Source organism: Vulpes lagopus, chromosome 12 (genome assembly GCF_018345385.1).
Source record: "Vulpes lagopus strain Blue_001 chromosome 12, ASM1834538v1, whole genome shotgun sequence".
Lineage (NCBI taxonomy): Eukaryota > Metazoa > Chordata > Mammalia > Carnivora > Canidae > Vulpes > Vulpes lagopus.
This window is the reverse complement of record NC_054835.1, coordinates 26,775,377-26,794,152: the sequence shown is the minus strand read 5'-3', so window position 1 is coordinate 26,794,152 and position 18,776 is coordinate 26,775,377. Positions and strand designations below refer to the sequence as shown.

The 18,776-nt window shown below is 35.3% G+C and overlaps 1 protein-coding gene across 2 annotated transcripts in view; it reads left to right on the top strand.

Moving 5' to 3' along the window:
* Nucleotides 1-18,776, top strand: part of MED13 (mediator complex subunit 13) — a 103,680-nt gene that overhangs the window by 46,678 nt on the left and 38,226 nt on the right. For both annotated transcript variants that reach the window (XM_041724380.1, XM_041724379.1), the window contains exons 9-14: nt 208-891; nt 12,341-12,554; nt 14,150-14,231; nt 15,902-16,023; nt 18,049-18,139; nt 18,269-18,483. In XM_041724380.1, coding sequence (XP_041580314.1) covers nt 208-891; nt 12,341-12,554; nt 14,150-14,231; nt 15,902-16,023; nt 18,049-18,139; nt 18,269-18,483 — 1,408 coding nt within the window. The remainder of the gene's footprint in view (nt 1-207; nt 892-12,340; nt 12,555-14,149; nt 14,232-15,901; nt 16,024-18,048; nt 18,140-18,268; nt 18,484-18,776) is intronic.

Below are 18,776 nucleotides of genomic sequence, written 5' to 3'. Positions count from 1 at the left end.
TCTGATCACATAGCTACTAAATGAGCAGAAGAGAATTGGCTTTTACGAATCTTTTTGCAATTCTTCATTTTAGGTTACTGAACAAAGTATTTTTTTCCATGTAAATTCAAACTACATTAAAAAAACACATGAAATGTCTAAGTGAATTGTGTGCTTTGATATAATAATGATACTGTGAACATTAAACCTTTTCTTTTAATTTTTCAGGCACAAAAGTCTCAAACCAAGAAATCCTGGACAACAAGGACAGGCACCATCTTTAAGTCAGCAACAACAAGTACTTCCTAAGCACAAAACCAATGAAAAACAAGAAAAGAGTGAAAAACCACAGAAACGCCCCTTGACTCCTTTTCACCATCGTGTATCTGTTAGTGATGATGTTGGCATGGATACAGATTCAGCTAGCCAAAGACTTGTGATATCCGCCCCAGACAGTCAAGTGAGATTTTCAAACATCCGAACTAATGATGTAGCAAAGACTCCTCAGATGCATGGCACCGAAATGGCAAATTCACCTCAACCACCCCCACTTAGTCCTCACCCATGTGACGTGGTTGATGAAGGAGTGACTAAAACACCTTCAACTCCTCAAAGTCAACATTTTTATCAAATGCCAACACCAGATCCCCTGGTTCCTTCTAAACCAATGGAAGATAGGATAGACAGTTTATCCCAGTCTTTTCCAGCTCAATTCCAGGAAGCTGTAGAACCTACAGTATATGTTGGTACAGCAGTAAACTTGGAAGAAGATGAAGCTAATATAGCCTGGAAGTATTACAAAGTCCCAAAGAAAAAAGATGTAGAGTTTTTACCACCTCAGCTTCCAAGTGATAAATTCAAGGATGATCCAGTTGGACCTTTTGGACAGGAAAGTGTAACTTCAGTTACAGAGTATGTATTTTTTTAATAGTCACTACTTATAATTTAAGAGTAGAAATGATGTAAGTTCTTGATACTAGAACTCCAGATTAGTTTTGGAGTAGGATTTATAATAATCCTTTAAATATTAGTTTTTCATAGCTTTTTTACTGTGGTTTTTTTTCCTCAGGAAACCTATTTATTGTGAAATATTAGTCACAGAAAAAAGTGGAGAAAATAATATCGTTTATCTATCAACCAACTTAAGGATTTTGCATATAATTAGAACTTCTGTGTACTATTTTTCTTCCTCCGTTTTTCTTTCCTCTGTCCTAAATTTAGTATTTATATCCTTTCTATAAATGTTTTTATACACGTACCTCAGTCAATTCATTTTGATTGCTCTATAGTATTTCTTTGTTATGAACATACATAGTTTATTTACTTTTTAAAAGATGGACATGTTGGGGTATTTTTCATTTTTTTTCTGGTTACATAGGATATAGCCATGAACTTTTTTGTACACATTTCCTCGTATATTTGTGTAAGATTTCCCTAGGTAATAATCTAAAAGTGGAATTGCTGGGCCATTGGTATGTCCATATTCAGTATTAAGGGTTGTTGCCGAGTTGGCTTTCCACCTATACCAGTTTAAACCCTCATCGACCAGCAGTGTATGAGAATAGTTTTTTCTTCAGTGTTTGGTATTACAAGACTTTTAATTTGGCTAATTTTCTATGTGCTGAAGGGCATCTTACTGTCTTAATTCATGTTTTCGAGATTTGTAGCAAGATCAAGCATCATTTAAAATGTCATTGAACATTTAGATTTCCTCTATATAAAAAGATATCCTTTATTCCATTTTTCTTTTCCTTTTTCCCCCAATTCTTTGCATGTTCTCGCTATTAATCTTATATTAGTTATATGTGCTACAGATATCTTCCCCCATTTTATGGTTTGCCTTTGTGACATACTTTAGGTGGTAAGCTCTTTGGGTCTCCCTTTACTATGTTATTCTGATAACATTTATATTCTGTCCCATAAGCCTTTTGCATTTTTAGCTATAGACTTTTCTGAAAGGTGAAAGTCACCCAACAAAACACCATTATAATCATTAAAAGTATCTTCTTACCATTTCAAGACCAAGTAGTATGCAAAGATTGTATTTCTTCTGTATTACCCTGATGTTAGCAAAAGTATTGAGTCTCTCTTTTTTTTTTAAGATTTTATTTATTTATTCATGCGACACAACAGAGAGAGGCACAGGCACAGGCAGAGGGAGATGGAGAAGCAGGTGTGCCATGCAGGGAGCCTGATGTGGGACTTAATCCTGGGTCTCTAGGATTGCACCTTGGGCTGAAGGCAGCACTAAACTGCTGAGTCTTTTCTTTAGCTTAGAATTTAAAAATTTACAAGAATATGTGCAGATATAGTAATCTTTTGTTCAGTCCTTATATTGGGCATTTGCAGACAGCTGGCTCAGTTTGAAGTCTTTTTTTTTTTTTCCCCCCCCCGTGTCTTGCTGCTGGGAAGTTCTCTTCTTGTATAATATCTGCATTTTTTTTTCCTCATTCACTGTGGAACCTCTGTAATTCACGTGTTGAGCTTCTGTATTTTCTCTCATTTTCCATTTGTTTTTTTCCTTTATATTCTTTTTTTTTTTTTTTTTTTTTCCTTTATATTCTAAGAGGATTTCTCAGATTTCTTCTAGGCCTTTCTTGAAGTCTTAAAATTTATTGCTCATGTTTTATTCCTGAACTTTTTTTAAAAAGTTCATCCTCTTCTTGTTTAATGTTCTATATTTCTTTCCCTTTTTTTTTTTAAGATTTTATTTATTTATTCATGATAGGCAGAGACACTGGCAGAGGGAGAAGCAGGCTCCATGCAGGAAGCCCAATATGGGACTCGAACCCAGGACTTGGGGATCAGGCCCTGAGTCAAAGATAAGACACCCAACCACTGAGCCACCCAGGTGTCCCAATTTTTGTCTTTAGAATTACTTTATTTTCATCTTTTTACTATCCTGCCTCTCATCACTTTTTTTTTTTTTTTTTTTTAATGATAGTCACACACAGAGAGAGAGAGAGAGAGAGGCAGAGACATAGGCAGAGGGAAAAGCAGGCTCCATGCACCCGGAGCCCGACGTGGGATTTGATCCCGGGTCTCCAGGATCACGCCCTGGGCCAAAGACGCTGCGCCACCCGGGGATCCCTCTCATCACTTTATTAAATAATTATTTCTTCATAAACTTTTTTTTATTGAGAGGAAGAGAGGGGCAAAGAGAAACTTAAGCAGGCCCCATGCCCAGCTCAAAGCCCAGTGGTGGTGGTGAGGGAGATGCTCACAATTCTGAGATCATGACCTGAGGTGAAATGAAGAGATGCTTACTTGACTGAGCCACCCAGGTGCCCCTCTTCATACACATTTTATTTCATTTATTTTTAAAGGTTTTATTTATTCATGAGAGACACAGAGAGAGAGGAAGAGACATAGGCAAAGGGAGAAGCAGGCTCCACGCAGGGAGCCCGATGTGATACTTTATCCCAGGACCCAAGGATCATGACGTGAGCTGAAGGCAGACAGACGCTCAACTGCTGAGCCACTCTGGCATCTCTCTTCATACACATTTTAGAATCAAGGAAGGAATAGGGGAGCTGATTGGCAGGCCTTAGTAAATAATTTAGTTATTATCAGTTCTGTGTACTGTTCTATGATAACAGTGTTGGGAATGATTTGGAGAGGAGGCCTGGTGCCTAAATTCCAGAATGAAGAGGATGTCAAGTCTTGGGTCTTTACCAGGTAGCTTATTCATTTTTCTTAGAAAAGAAACCCTTCTTTTCCCTTCCATTTTCAGCTTTTATTTTCAATTCTGTCTAAAGATACAGGTCCAGATTTTCTCTTATTTTGGGGATGCAGTTTGGCTCCCCTGTTGTTTATATAGGTTGCCTGTAGTCCCCTCTTGCATATTATATCTAAGCTATGTGTTTTCTCTCCTCTATTTTCATTGATTTTGAGCTTCCCTGAGACTAAGCAAAATTAAAATGTCTGACCCATTTGTAGCCTCTCTTACTTTCTCTACTGTTAAAGACTTATTCTCTTTTAATATTCCTTATTATTTTAGTAAACAAAACTGAGTGCCTTACTTATCTAGCTCTTTGAATCTTAAAAGTATTTTAAATTTTTTTTTTTTTTAAGATTTTAATTTAATTTATTTATTTGAGAGAGAGCACAAGCAGCAGGGAGCGGGAGAGGAAGAAGCAGACTCCCTGCTGATCGGAGAGCCAGATGCGGGACTCCATCCCAAGACCCTAGGATCATGATATGAACCTAAGGGGCAGGCGCTTAACCAACTGGGCCACCCAGGCGCCCTGTCTTGTTTTGTTTTAATTAAAACTAATTTGGATATGAAATTTAGGAACTTCAGGATACCCTTAGGATCATGGAAGAAAACTAGCTTGTTTAATAACTAGTCAGGGGGTCTCTTGAAAGCAAATGATGTCTTAGAAATAAGTCTTAAAAGATCTTAGTCTTATTTGTGCTGAATATAATATAAACGTCCAACTCTTGTCTGAAACTACTGTTGGTTTCCTTGTTTCCATATCTCTCTGCATATATTCTCTACACAGTAGAGTGATCATTGTTAAACATTGTTACTCATTTGCTTAAAACTCTTTAGTAGTTTCCCTTTACGTTTAGAATAAATTCCAGACTCTTGGGATACCTGGGTGGCTCAGTGGTTGAGCATCTGCCTTTGTTGTTTCGTTTTTGTTTTTAAAGATTTTATTTATTTATTCATGAGACAGACACACACACACACACAGACACACACACACACACACACACACAGACACACACAAACAGAGAGAGAAGCAGGCTCCATGCAGGGAGCCTGATGTGGGACTTGATTCCGGGTCTCCAGGATCAGGCCCTGGACTAAAGGCGGCGCTAAACTGCTGAGCCACCTGGGCTGCCCACGCATCTGCCTTTGGCTCAGGTTGTGATTCCGGGGTGCTGGGATTGAGTCCTGCATCAGGCTCCCTGCCGGCAGCCTGCTTCTTCCTCTGCCTGTGTTTTAGTCTCTCTCTCGGTCTCTCATTAATAAATAAAATCTTAAAAAAGAAAAAAAAAAAATCCAAACTCTTTTTCCTCATCTGTAAGATTCTGCCCAGTTCCTACCTAGCTCTTTACTTTTACCTACTACTCCTATGTGCTTCCTGACTTAATGACTTCAGCTTTCTTGCTCTCCCTTTAGAAAGCCAAGCTCATTCCTAATGGCCTTTAGAATTGTATTACAGATGGGGAAACAGCTGGCCCCTTATTATTCAGCTGTGCTGAAAAGTTACCTTCTCTGGAAGTATTTTCTTGACTATTTTATCCTAAACTATGGCTTTTCTTCACTCCCTAGATCACTACCTATCTTGTACACTGCTTTCATTTTTTTCCTTTATATATAACATCTGAAACTACATGATATATTTGTTAATTATCTTTCCCGTATTAAAATGTAAGCTGTATGAGAGCAAGGACTCTCGGTCTTGTTTATTGCTGCATTCCTCCAGTATATACCCCCCTCCCCCCAAAAATCTAGACCCATAGTAGACATTCAGCAAATGTTTGGATAAATTAAACAATAGTATGGCCCTATGATTTTAGGATTTTAGAACTTGTTTCCTTTCTAGATGATATTTTCTTACCTAATGTATATAAAATATAGCATTTTGAATATATTTAGTTTTACAAACTTAAAGGGTAAGTTTTTATGGGCATATCATATTCATAAGAACCAAAAATCCTAGCCATAACTTTAAATAACTATATTAGCTGCTTCTGTGCGTGAATATCTATAAGTGAAATGAAATGAAGATCTCTTAAAAGTTAATGCAGTTTAACTTTAGAATCTTTTCTGAAATTATTTGACATTTTCCTCATTCAATAAGAATGAGAAGGAAGAAGCGTAATGTAGAATGGTAACATGCAGAGTAGAATGGTGCTGGGTCATGACTATGTAAATTAGGGAAATAACATGCTTTTGTCTGTTCCTGGTCACCCTTTTTCCCTCTTCATAAAAAGAAAAGACTGAATAAAAAGGTTTTTTTGTGTTTTTTTTTAAATTCTGTGTCTCATGTGAGTATTGTTTTGGTTACATCAGTTACCAAAATGGGTATTGTCTCACAATTTACTTTTAGATAGAATCCTTTTTATTACTATCGTAGATTCGACTATGGAAAAATATCACTTCAGCTGCTTAGCTACTTGAAATATGAACGAAAACATTTATGGAATATAATTGTTCTATATTTGATAGGTTACAAGTTTTTTGGTTTTATGTTTTAATTATCTGGATGATTCTTTTCCTTTTGTAGTTAACTGTTCTGTGGCAAAAGTTCTCAATTGGGGCAGTTTCTTATTCCTTTACTCATACTTTCCAGGTGACATTTGACAGTGTTAGAGACAGTTTAGATGATCATAATTGGGAGTGTGCCACTATTTGGTAGGTAGAGGCCAGGGATGAAATGTCCTACAATATATATAGGACAGTCCTTAACAACAGAGCCCAAAATGTTAATAGTGTTGGGGTGCTTTAATATCATGAATCACTTTTAACAGAAATTTGAACTCTAGAATAAATTATTAAAATAGGCCAAACCTGTTTACTGATTAGTTTTACTAGGGAGATGTCCCATACTATTATTCAGTAAAATACTTGGCATGGGCCTTGATGTTTGCATTATGCTAAAGCAAAAGTTTTGGTTTTTTATTTCATATGTTAAAAGGATCTTGTTTGGATAGCTTAGTAATTCAGGTCCTGCTATTAATGTTACTTGATTTAACAATAATGTCATGAGGATCATCAGATATCCCATCATTAAAATAAATTCTATGAATTAATGTTCTCTCTTGGTGGCATTTAAACAACCTTCCTAAATTCTTTATAGAAGCATTGTATAGCTTTAAAGATATCATATGATCTTTTCTAGTCATAGAATAATCCATTCAGAAGTCTAGATTGTTTTATATATAAATAAGTTTCTGAGTTACTACCTAGACATTGTTATTTCTAATCTTTTTCCATAGTTGAGTTTTGTATTTATTTAGTATTCATTCATTCATTCATGAGACACAGAAAGAGAGGGCCAGACATAGGCAGAGGGAGAAGCAAGCTTCATGAAGGGAGCCCGATGCAGGACTCGATCTTGGGACTTGATCCCAGGACCCTGGGACCACGCCCTGAGCCAAAGGCAGACCCTCAACTGCTGAGCCACTCAGGTGTCCCCATAGTTGAGTTTTGAAAGTTTGTTTATTTATTTATTTATTATTTATTTATTTAATAATAAATTTTTTATTGGTGTTCAATTTGCCAACATACAGAATAACACCCAGTGCTCATCCTGTCAGGTGCTCCCCTCAGTGCCCATCACCCATTCACCCCCACCCCCCGCCCTCTTCCCCTTCCACCACCCCTAGTTCGTTTCCCAGAGTTAGGAGTCTTTATGTTTTGTCTCCCTTTCTGATATGAAAGTGTATTTAAATATATGACAGTTAATTAGGGGGCTGTTGTAACCTCTAAATTATTTCATCCTTAGGAACATTATCTTTTTTTTTTAATTTTTAAAAATTTATTTATTCATGAGAGACACACAGAGAGAGAGGCAGAGACATAAGCAGAGGGAGAAGCAGGCTCCATGCAGGAAGCCCGATGTGAGACTTGTTCTCGGGACTCCGGGATCACACCCTGAGCCAAAGGCTCAACTGCTGAGCCACCCAGGCATCCCCATTATCTTTCTTTTTAAATTCATATTCCTCAAAGATATATTTTATCAGTTTGAATAAAACTGAAGTTTCTCTAGTATGCAAGATGCTGTAAGGCACTGTCAGTATAAAATAAATTTGCTCCTGGCCCTAAATGAAACTGTAATATAATGGAAAATAAAATTCAATTCTCTGATAGAAGTACATATAAAATATGTTAGGGATGGAGAACCAGAGTGAAGAAGAGTTTAATTCCATTTATGAAGATCCAGAAGTTTATATAGTTGGGTAAGGATAGATTCCCAGATGTTGCTTAGTAGTTTGGTATGTCATGATAAGAAATTAGACCTGAAAGGTGGAGTAGGGCTATATAATGGAGTAGCAAAATATTGTTTATAAGCATATATATTACCCTTGAGATGATAGGGGCACTGTTACTAGTTTTTTTGAGGAAGATAAAAACAGGGTTTAGAAAATAAGCATTTTATAAATATTAATCAAATAGCATTATTGAAAGATTGTTTGGAATGAAGAGATACATATATTTATGAAAGGACATTAGTTTGGACATCTTGAATAGCTCAGGTATAAGGTGATTGAAGGCCCAAGGAAAATTAGAAAGAGATTGTTAGGGATGTGTGGAGGTTTTTTTTGTTTTGTTTTGTTTTGTTTTTTAGATTTTTATTTATTCATGAGAGAGACAGGGAGAGAGAGAGAGAGAGAGGCAGAGATATAGGCAGAGGGAGAGGCTGGCTCCCTGTTGGGAGCCTGATGCAGGACTCAATCCCAGGACTCCAGGATCACAACCTGAGCTGAAGGCAGGCAGTCAACCATTGAGCCACCCAGGCGTCCCAGGAATGTGTGGCTTTTGTGGTTGTAGAGTAGAGTGAAGAGCTGTAAAGGAATGGTAAAGTAGAGGAGTAACCGGAGAGTTAAAGACCATATTTATTTTATGAGGGAAAGAGGAGGAAAAACAGATTTGAACACTTCTACCTTTTTATTTACTTTAGACTAAATCTTAAGCTTAATTTCTATGATTTTTTTTTAAAGTTAAAGAAATGTTAATCCTTTGTTATCTTGAAGGAGAGGGATTGGGAAATTTAAATGTTTCAGCTATGCCTTGGTGTACAATATGGCTTAACTATGTGCTTGTAATACATATACATTATAAATTAGTGAATTCAGTTTTATAAGTCTGCTTAAAGATTCAATCAGGCAGTTGTCAAGTGTCTGAAACTTAGGAGAGGAAACTTCTGTTAACCCAGTTGGAATGTATAATGCAAAGAGCAACAAGAATGTATCAGTATAAAAAGAACAACTTTTAAAATGAAAGTTGACTTTTACCAGGTGTATGCCATTTTAGAAAGTGAGGAAGGAGAAATTTGGACATTTATTTATGTTAAGTGAAAACTCAATTTCCATTAGGTATAAATAAAGTTTTCCATTGATTGCTATTTAGGGGTGCCACTGTGCTTCCATAATAGGTGGATAAACAAAAGAAAGCAATACTTAGTTTAATTAATTCTAGGTAATATTGTCATATCTTGTCTGGAAGAATTTTTATTGAATAAAAGCCTAAAAGCATGTGCTACTCTAAGCTATGTTAAATTCTCTACAAAAATATTTTAGGAGGGGTGGTTCAGTTGGCTAAGTGTCCGACTCTTGATTTTTGCTTAGTTCATGACCTCTCAGGGTGGTGAGATCAAGCCCCTCATTGGGCTCTGTGTCAGTAGATAGTCTGTTTGAGATTCTCTTCCTTTCACACTCCCCCTTCCCAGCTCACGTGCACAGGCATTCTCTCTCTCTCAAATAAATTACAGTTGATGAGTAATAAAAAAGTAATTTCAGTTTTCTTTGGGGTTTGCAAAGCTTCCTGTACATGGCTGTACCTAGTCCTCTTCCAGTTTGTTTGTATTTAGCTTTTTATCTTATTGAAACTATCTCTGTAGTTAACCATTTGGCTATATGTGAAAGTTTCTTTTAGAAAAGGAGAGGTGTTATTTCTGTTTCACAAAAGTACATGTATACTAAATAATTGGAGAGTGATGAAATAACTTTGAGTTTTTAATCCAGCATCTTTTAAAAATCACAGTTTTTTCTATTATAATTTTTAAATATAGATGGATGTGTAATGTAAATTTTAAAATTTGTTGTGACTTGATACTCTTGATATTATTAACTACATTTAAATTCTTTGCATATCCCAATGTCTGTGAGAATCATTCAATAAAATAACAAGTTGTCTTTAGGCACTGCATTTGGTTTACTCATTTTTATTCTTAACAGAGCCCTATGCAGTAGCATTGCATGTTCTTTTAATGTTACTGCGCACTAATTTAACTACCTATGTAAACAGTGTGGCAGTTTTCCTGCTTCCGCCAGAGGACAACTTAATATGAAAAAGATTTGTTTTATTCAGCCCTACACAGAGTAGTAGAGTTTTTCAGGTTGGTGGTGGGGAGGGGGAGTGGAATCTTACACTTTTCCCTTATGAATAGTTACTTGAATATACATACTTAAAATCCATCTAGCAGCCCCCAACCTTGCTATATTACCTTAGCAAACCGTTTGTTTCCCCATAATTTACACATCAAAGTCAGAGAACATACCCTTTATTTCCTATCTTAAAAGGTTAATTTAAGTATTAAAATCTGTCAGAGTAGATGGAAGAACCAGTTTTAGAGTATTTTTGTTAGAAGCTAATAGTTCAAAAAACAGTTATTTAGGGTCTACCATGGTAAGGTATAAAAGCTACTCTTAAATATTCATTTATAGTACAGAACTATTCTAACAATTGTGAAACATATCCCTATTGACTAGTTAGCACCATGTTCTCATGGAAAAAAGTTTTTGTAGACTTGGGATTTTAGTTTTGGTGATAAATCTAGGGCATATTGGGAATAAAAATGGCATATATGATATTTGATAGCATATTAGGAAATATCAGTTATGTTTGATGGCCTATATTTCAACCTTAGCTTGCAAGAGTATAGAGTGCTTCTCGTGCTGGGCATTGGTGAATAGATTTAAAAATCCGATATCCCTCTCATTCAGAGATTTTATGAGCTAGCAAATGCCTTCATCGTTCTCACATCTTACATCTCTTAACGACTTTCTGTCTTAAATTACAGGACAGATAAGTGGCAGCAGTGTCCCTTTCTGACAAATAAAGATGGTTTATTTCAAAGTACAGGCTATTGTATTTTAGGGTTATTATGCAACCACAACATCTCTATCCTATGTGGCTTTTAGATATTCATTTAGGAAATATATATTGAGTAACTTATACATGCCAGACACTGTTCTAGGCATTTGAGTTAATTTAGTGAACAAAGACAAGCTCCCCATCATTTAGGGGCTTATATCCTAGTGAGAGTGACAATCAACTATGAACATAAGCAAGTTATAAGTGCTATAGAGGGAAAAATAGAGCAGGGCAAGGGAGTTCAGTGTTGAGGCAGTTGGGCATTTTGCAATTTTAAATAAGAACTCGTACATAAAGTGACATTTAAAACTTTTAGCGAGTGAGGAAGATGGCCATGCTGATATTTGGAGAAAGAATGCTCCAAACAAAAGGGAATAGCCAGGAATGTGTCTGGTCTGTTAGAGGAACATCAAGCAAATTCTTGGAAGCAGAGTGAGAGGGGAAGTAGAGTAACAGAAGATGAAGTTGGAGAGGAAAAGAAGAGAAAGATCATGGAAAGCTTTGGTAGGATTTTAGTTTTTATTCAGAATAAAATAGTCCTTATAAGATTTTGACTATGGTTTGCTTCTTTCTGGCAGCATGGGAAACTCAGTTTTATAAACCACAGAAAACATGAATCTGGGAGTCAAAAAGTATCTTACACAAACCAAAATCAAATCATTCAGTATTCACACTCACCCAGCACCCTGGTCTTCAGAAAGAGAAAAGTCCTGATGCTTTCCAGGATTCTGGTGGTGCAGATCAGCTTGTTGTGATTTCTCCTTCTCTTAACCTAAGATTTCAGCTTTCTTTGGTGTCAGTTTCTACTATTTTGTGTTTCCAACTTCACTGTTATCTCCTGTCTTGTTCTGTTGTCCTTTGTCATTTTACTGGTTATTTTAGGAGAGTACAAAGAAACATGTTTATTAGTCCCCATGTGAAAGCATAAGGCTGATAATATAAAAATAGATTTTCCAATATGATCAGAAAAAACCTCTGAGGTACTTGCACTGAAACTTGCCATTATAAAGCCTCTTGTCAGAATTAATAATTATTATGTTATTTTCATGAAACAAATCAGATCTTTAAAAATTTTAAACTGATTCCATTCATGCAGTACGAAAAGGATAATCGCCTTTGTTGTAGTATAAATTATATAAAGCTACTCTTGTCTCAACCATTTAGCCCACATTTTGAGAGTTCCTGTCCTGGAGCAGTTTTGATTTAAGAGTACCTTTAAGTTAATGGATTTGGATAAGGTAGTACATTTTAGGATTTGGGAACAGAATGGATTACCAAAAGGGTATATTTTGGTGGAAAGAACATATAGAGAGAGGAGGCCTAGCTTTTAGCTTCATTTCTCTGTTGCTGAATTTGAGGCTTTAATAAATCACATAATCTTTCTATACTTTGGTTTCTTCATTTATAAAATGAAGGATTGCAGGTTAGATCACTTTAATCCTGAAAACTTTATGATTCTTAAGTCATATTGGATTTTTTCTGCTTTTATGGAAAATAAAATTAATTTTCTAATTTTTTTTTATGCAGGTTAATGGTGCAATGTAAGAAACCTTTAAAAGTTTCTGATGAATTAGTACAGCAATATCAAATTAAAAATCAGTATCTTTCAGCAATAGCATCTGATGCAGAGCAAGAATCTAAAATCGATCCATATGCATTTGTTGAAGGAGATGAGGAATTCCTTTTTCCTGATAAAAAAGATAGACAAAATAGTGAGAGAGAAGCTGTAAAAAAACACAAGGTGAGTAAAAGAAATCAGTATACCACAGGGTCACTGAAGATTTGTAACACTGCATATAGTACCATACTTCTCTTTTTTTTTTCTTTTAAAATAGATTTTAAAAAATAGAAGAGATTTATCATTAGGAAAAAAAATTTTTTTGAGAACAAGGGGGAGCAAGGTGGGGGAGACTGGGAGAGAGAGGGTTATTTTTTTTTTAAGATTTTATTTATTTGAGAGAGAAGTGGAGGAGTGGGGAGAAAGGGCAGAGGGAGAAAGTAAAGCAGACTCCCTGCTGAGCAGGATGCCTGATATGGGGCTAGATCCCAGGACCATGAGATCATGACCTGAGTTGAAGGCTAGTTCCCAGGACCATGAGATCATGACCGACTGAGCCACCCAGGTTTCGAAAGAGAGAGGGAGAGGGAGAGTGTGAGAGAGTGTGAGTCTTAAGTAGGCTCCTCACCCAGTGCAGAGCCTGACATGGGGCTTAAGCTTGTGATCCTGAGATCATGACTTAAGCAGAAATCAGGAGTTGGACACTTAACTGACTGAACCACCCATGTGCCTCAGGAAAACTTAAAAAAAAAAAATAGGTGAATCAGGCACAGCATACAGAATTTAAGAGCTTATGTGGACTTCATAGCTGGTCTCTCTCATACTGAAAAGATTGTTACTGTTCAAGAGTTTTTGTGTTAAAGAGTACATTAACTTCTGTGATATTGAAGTCAGGGCATTTAAGTAGATAAACTATTTTGACACTGAGTTAAAATATGGTATAGGTGAATTGCATTTTCAGAAATATAATAAAATACACTGCTGAGTTTATAAAATACATATTTTTGAATGTGCGTTAAGAACTTATAGTGTCTCTTGAAGTAATATGTTTAATGTAGGATATGGAAGTATTTACTAAATTTTAAAAATTAAATATTAGAGGAGCTATTAAGCGCAAGGTAACTCTTGGATAAGAACTTTGCCTTAAATATAAAATATCGAGGGCAGCCTGGGTGGCTCAGCGGTTTAGCGCCGCCTTCAGTCCAGGGTGTGATCCTGGAGACCCGGGATCGAATCCCACATCAGGCTCCCTGCATGGAGCCTGTTTTCTCTCTCTGCCTGTGTCTCTGCCTTTCTCTCTCACTCTCTCTCTCTCTGTGTCTCTCATGAGTAAATAAAATCTTTTAAAAAAATAAAACAAAATATGGAAATTTAAAAAATTGTGAAAAGGACTCAGTTACAAGTTTAGTACAGAGAATTCATTTCACAAAGTTTTAACCTTACTAAGTGCCTGGTACTTGAAATTTTGTCCTTTGGTAAATATGAAAACAGTAGTAGCTGGGAAGGCTATAGGTACTATAGAAAGAACATGGACTTTGGAATTTCATAGATTTAGGTTGGAATCCCAGTTCCTCTTTTTATTTATCAGATATATTTCCTGGATTATCTTTAGAACTGTATTTATAAATTGAACATAGTACTTCCTTATCATATAGTTTAGTTGTGGGAATTAGTATGTCTGTAGAACACCTAGTGGGATGCTTGACATGTAATTATTCAAAAGTTGGAAGATTTTGTTAAATTATATATTTTAATCTAAGATGTAATACTTTTTGCAGGTAGAAGATGGGCCATCTAGTGTAACAGTGTTATCACATGAAGAAGATGCTATGTCATTATTTAGTCCCTCTATCAAGCAAGGTAAAACTTCCGTATCCTAATCAAAATGTTGCATTCCAGGATTATTACTACAAAGTAATTTGGTATTATTGGATTTAACAGTGATCCTTTAAAAATAATTCATATGTTTCATAAGGAGGTACCTATCTTAAAATGATGGGTTTATTGTTTGTTTTGTACTGAGAGAATCAAGTTAAGGTGATAGAAATTCTGTTTTGAATTGTTGGAACTTTACTTTCCCACAAATAAAAATAGTTCTCATCTGTAAAATTAGATTTAAAGAAATCATAGCCTAAGGTCTTTCTTAGATCTGAAAACTTATAAATTAGTCTTGACTGTAATTTTGTTGTCCTTTCTCACTCAAATTAGAACCGTTGCTAAAATTATTAATTTAACCAATATTTACCAAGCAGGTGATACATGTAGGCACTGTTCTTGACACTGAGGATGCTGTGGCCAAGGCTCCACTTTCAAAGTATCTTGGCTAGGGCTTGTTGTGCTTGGAATAGAGAGACACGGCATGTTATTTCTTTTTCAAAATCTATTTAATTTCTGACGAAGGCAAAGGAGGTTGTCCTTCTGTAGATATTTTTTAGGGGCAAAGTTATGTTTTAATATAGGGGGTCAGGTCAGGCTCTGTGCAGCCAAAAACAAGGATAAGGAAGAGATGGTCTTTCATGAAGTAAATTCAGTTGATAATTCCAAGTAACTTGGTAAGTTAACAGTTTGTGTTCTTTGAATATTTACCTACCCTAGAATGTAAGGAATGTATAATCTTACCTTGTGTGTTCTCAAAATATGGACCACATACCACGTTCTGGAGCATCTTTTGAGGTGGAGCTTGGAAATCTTGGTTTTTAATAAGTACTCTAAATGATTTTTTACACCAAATTTCAGAACTGCTCCAGTGAATTTTTAGAACTGACATGCAGAGGCACTTGGAAAGTGACCTTTATTTTTTTGAAAATGACTGTTTCAGGTCACTTGATATTCCAAGGATGCTTCAGGTTATATACCAAACTGCAAATTTGTTGTTGAAGCTAAAGCCGTTTAGCTTCCATTGGTATTTGTATTTTTTCTTAAGTAATCATGTATTTTCTCCCCTACAATTGGAGAAAAAGGAAAATAAAATTGTAGAACTAAAATGAAGCTTAACCATAAGGTAACATTTATTGAGTACTTAAGTGCCTAGCATTGGACAAACTGCTTTAGCTACATCCTTTCATGTTTAATTCTTGCCATTACTAAGGTTCAGAGAGGTTAAAGTTATTTGCTCAGGGTCATTCTATTACTGTTGGAGTTGATAATTCAATAATTGTCTGACTCAAGAGCCAGAGCACTTTAGTCATTATACTATGCTTCTTTCACATTTCAGGAAGATAGAAAAATAAAAGTGTGTGTGTGTACTTTTGTCCTAAGAGTGTTTATCTTTTTATTTGCTATATAAAAATCAGAATACTTAGCCATGTATGGATTACATAGCCTTTGATGAGTTTCCTGGAGAAGTTACTACCGTTTATTTGCAACTTTATTTCTATGAAAAAAATTTATAGATTTTAAGCAAATCACAATTTCTTATTGCATAATACCCTTATAAGTTGAAAGTTAGTTATCTAGCTTAAATAAATAGAATAATACTATTTGGTCAATAGAAGAATTTTTTAGTTTGTTTTTCTGATTGACATATATAGATGCTCCACGCCCTACTAGTCATGCCCGTCCGCCATCAACCAGTTTGATATATGACTCAGACCTGGCTGTCTCTTATACTGACCTTGATAATCTCTTCAATTCTGATGAAGATGAACTAACAGTGAGTATTCTATTAATGATTAAAGTTATAGTTTGTTTTTCTTGATTTTATATGGACTCATTTTTCAGAAGTAATGTGTGACTTGAATAATAGGTTTTAGCTCTGAAAAACAGGAAATATTTTGGAATAAAATTTTATTAGTTGGTTCCTTTTTTTTTTCTTTCTTTCTTTTTTAAAGATTTTATTTATTCATGAGAGACACAGAGAGAGATGGGGGGGTGACAGATGCACAGAGCTGGACGTGGAACTCGATCCCAGGTCTCCAGGATCAGGCCCTGGGCTGAAGTGGCGCTAAACCACTGAGCCACCCAGGCTGCCCCGGTTTCTTTTTTTTTAAACCTATATTTGAGCAATCGTGGCATAGTGTTGCCTATAAATTATGCGGGTTTTTTTCTTTTTTTTATAAAAATATTTGAAGGATATGTGTGATTAAGCTTAATTTCTACATATATTCTTTTTCTGCAGTCTTTAGGAAGCACAATTATTTTCCTGTTCTTTGATCCTGTCACTTGAAAAATGACTCTGGCATTGACTCACATACATAAAATAACAAGTAATTAATATTAAAATTGTATACCTTGTCAATTTATTAAGGAATACTACTTATTTTGATTATGTTTGGCATTATAGCCATTATTATAAGATAGCTGTATGCTATAATAATGAAAGAGGAAGAAGAAGAAATATTTAATTTTGAACGTCCATTTGCAGGGAAAGGTGATTATACAAGAAAGCTTAAAATGAGATTTGCTAGAATGTCAAGTCTTTAGTAAATTAATGAGCTGAGTGCTACATTATCATAAAAGGGAATTCCATTTTCATTTGCACAAGGGTAGCTTGGAAACTTTTTTTTTTTAAGATTTTGTTTATTTATTCATGAGAGACACAGATTGAGAGAGAGAGAGAGAGAGAGGGGCAGAGACACAGGCAGAGGAAGAAGCAGGCACCATGCAGGAAGACATGGGACTTGATCCCAAGTCTCCAGGACGAGGCCCTGGGCTGAAGGCGGTGCTAAACCGCTGAGCCACCTGGGCTGCCCAGCTTGGAAACTTATATAGTACATTTGGTCTTTCTTGTTCTATATAATATATATTTTTAATCTTCTCTATTGTATATATATATATATATATATATACACACACATTTGTATGTACATTTGATTCTTTAATAAAGTGATGTAAGGCAGCTATAGCTATACATAAACTTACATTCTATATCCCTAAATACTTTGGTACTTTTATGCTTTCTCTTTGTAACCATTCATGTATCAGCTGTGACTCTAGTGAGGTAAGATGTTGTGATTAGAACTCAGTCTACATGTTTATGACAAAATGGCTAACAGACTTGGAACCACGTCGTCAGATCTAAAAACATTGGTGACAGATTAGAGATGGTAAAACTTGATTTGTTCAATGTATTAAAACTGATTTTTAGTTAGGTATCTTGTTTTTCATATGAGATCTTTCTGAAGTTTGTGCTTTGCTTTACATGTTGTAGCATTTTTGTAAGAGTGAGGAGGTTATTAAATACGGTAAAATTGTAAATTAAATTAGAATTCAGAGGGGTGATTGATTATATAGGAAACTTTAATGTGTTTTATTTAAGGGGACAGATGCTTTTTGAGTATCTTTTACTAAGAAGTAGTTCTGATACTACAAATCCTTCTTATTGCAGGTTTCCTCTTTTTTTTTTTTTTTTTTTTTTAATTTTTATAGGCTTTAAATGATTGGTTATTTTTGCTTCTGTGTGTCCTGAAAGTATTGGTCATGTTTTTTGGAAGAACTTTTCCCTCTGTTAATTTGCAGGATTATCAGATAAATAATCTGTTTCACTGATTGCCGAAAAAGTATTTTACATCTTCATAAATTGTATCTAATACCTAATATTTGGCTCTAGTACAACCAGAATAACATATTTGATAAATGGTTTTGTTTTGACCTTTAAGTTATATCTTAATGATTACCCTCTTGGATCACCTTGAACTTTAAATTTCAGGTAAATAATGTGTTTTGTTTTTGTTAACAGCCTGGATCTAAAAAGTCAGCAAATGGAACAGATGATAAATCCAGCAGTAAGGAATCAAAGACAGGAAATCTAGACCCGTTATCTTGCATAAGTAAGCTTCCCAAATCTCCAGATAAATCTATAAATTTTTAATCTGAATAAAATTCCCCACCCCTTACTTTTACACACAGATTAACTTCTTTTTAGTCTTATGTTAAAATGTGTGTTTTATTAACTATAGGCACTGCAGATCTTCATAAAATGTATCCTACACCACCATCGTTGGAACAACATATTATGGGATTTTCTCCAATGAATATGAGTAATAAAGAATATGGTAGTATGGATATAACACCTGGAGGAACTGTTCTAGAAGGAAATAGTTCGAGTATGGGAACACAGTTCAAAATTGAGGTTGATGAAGGATTCTGTAGCCCAAAACCTTCTGAAATTAAAGTAAGTATTTTATTTTTCTAGAAAAACAATTCATTTCCATTTTTTTTTTTTTAAGAGAAGGGGAAAAGGAGAGGTAGAGGAATAGGGAGAGAGAGGATCTTAAGCAGGCTCCACACCCAGTGTGGATCTCACAACTCTTAAGATCATGACCTGTGCCAAAATCAAGGGTCAGACACCCAACCAACTGAGCCACCCAGGCACCCCTTCCAATATTTTCTTATAGATTGAGTTTGTTGCTGTATTTTAAAAAATCTATTCCTAGTGATTCTCATTTTGTAGTTACCAGATTTGAA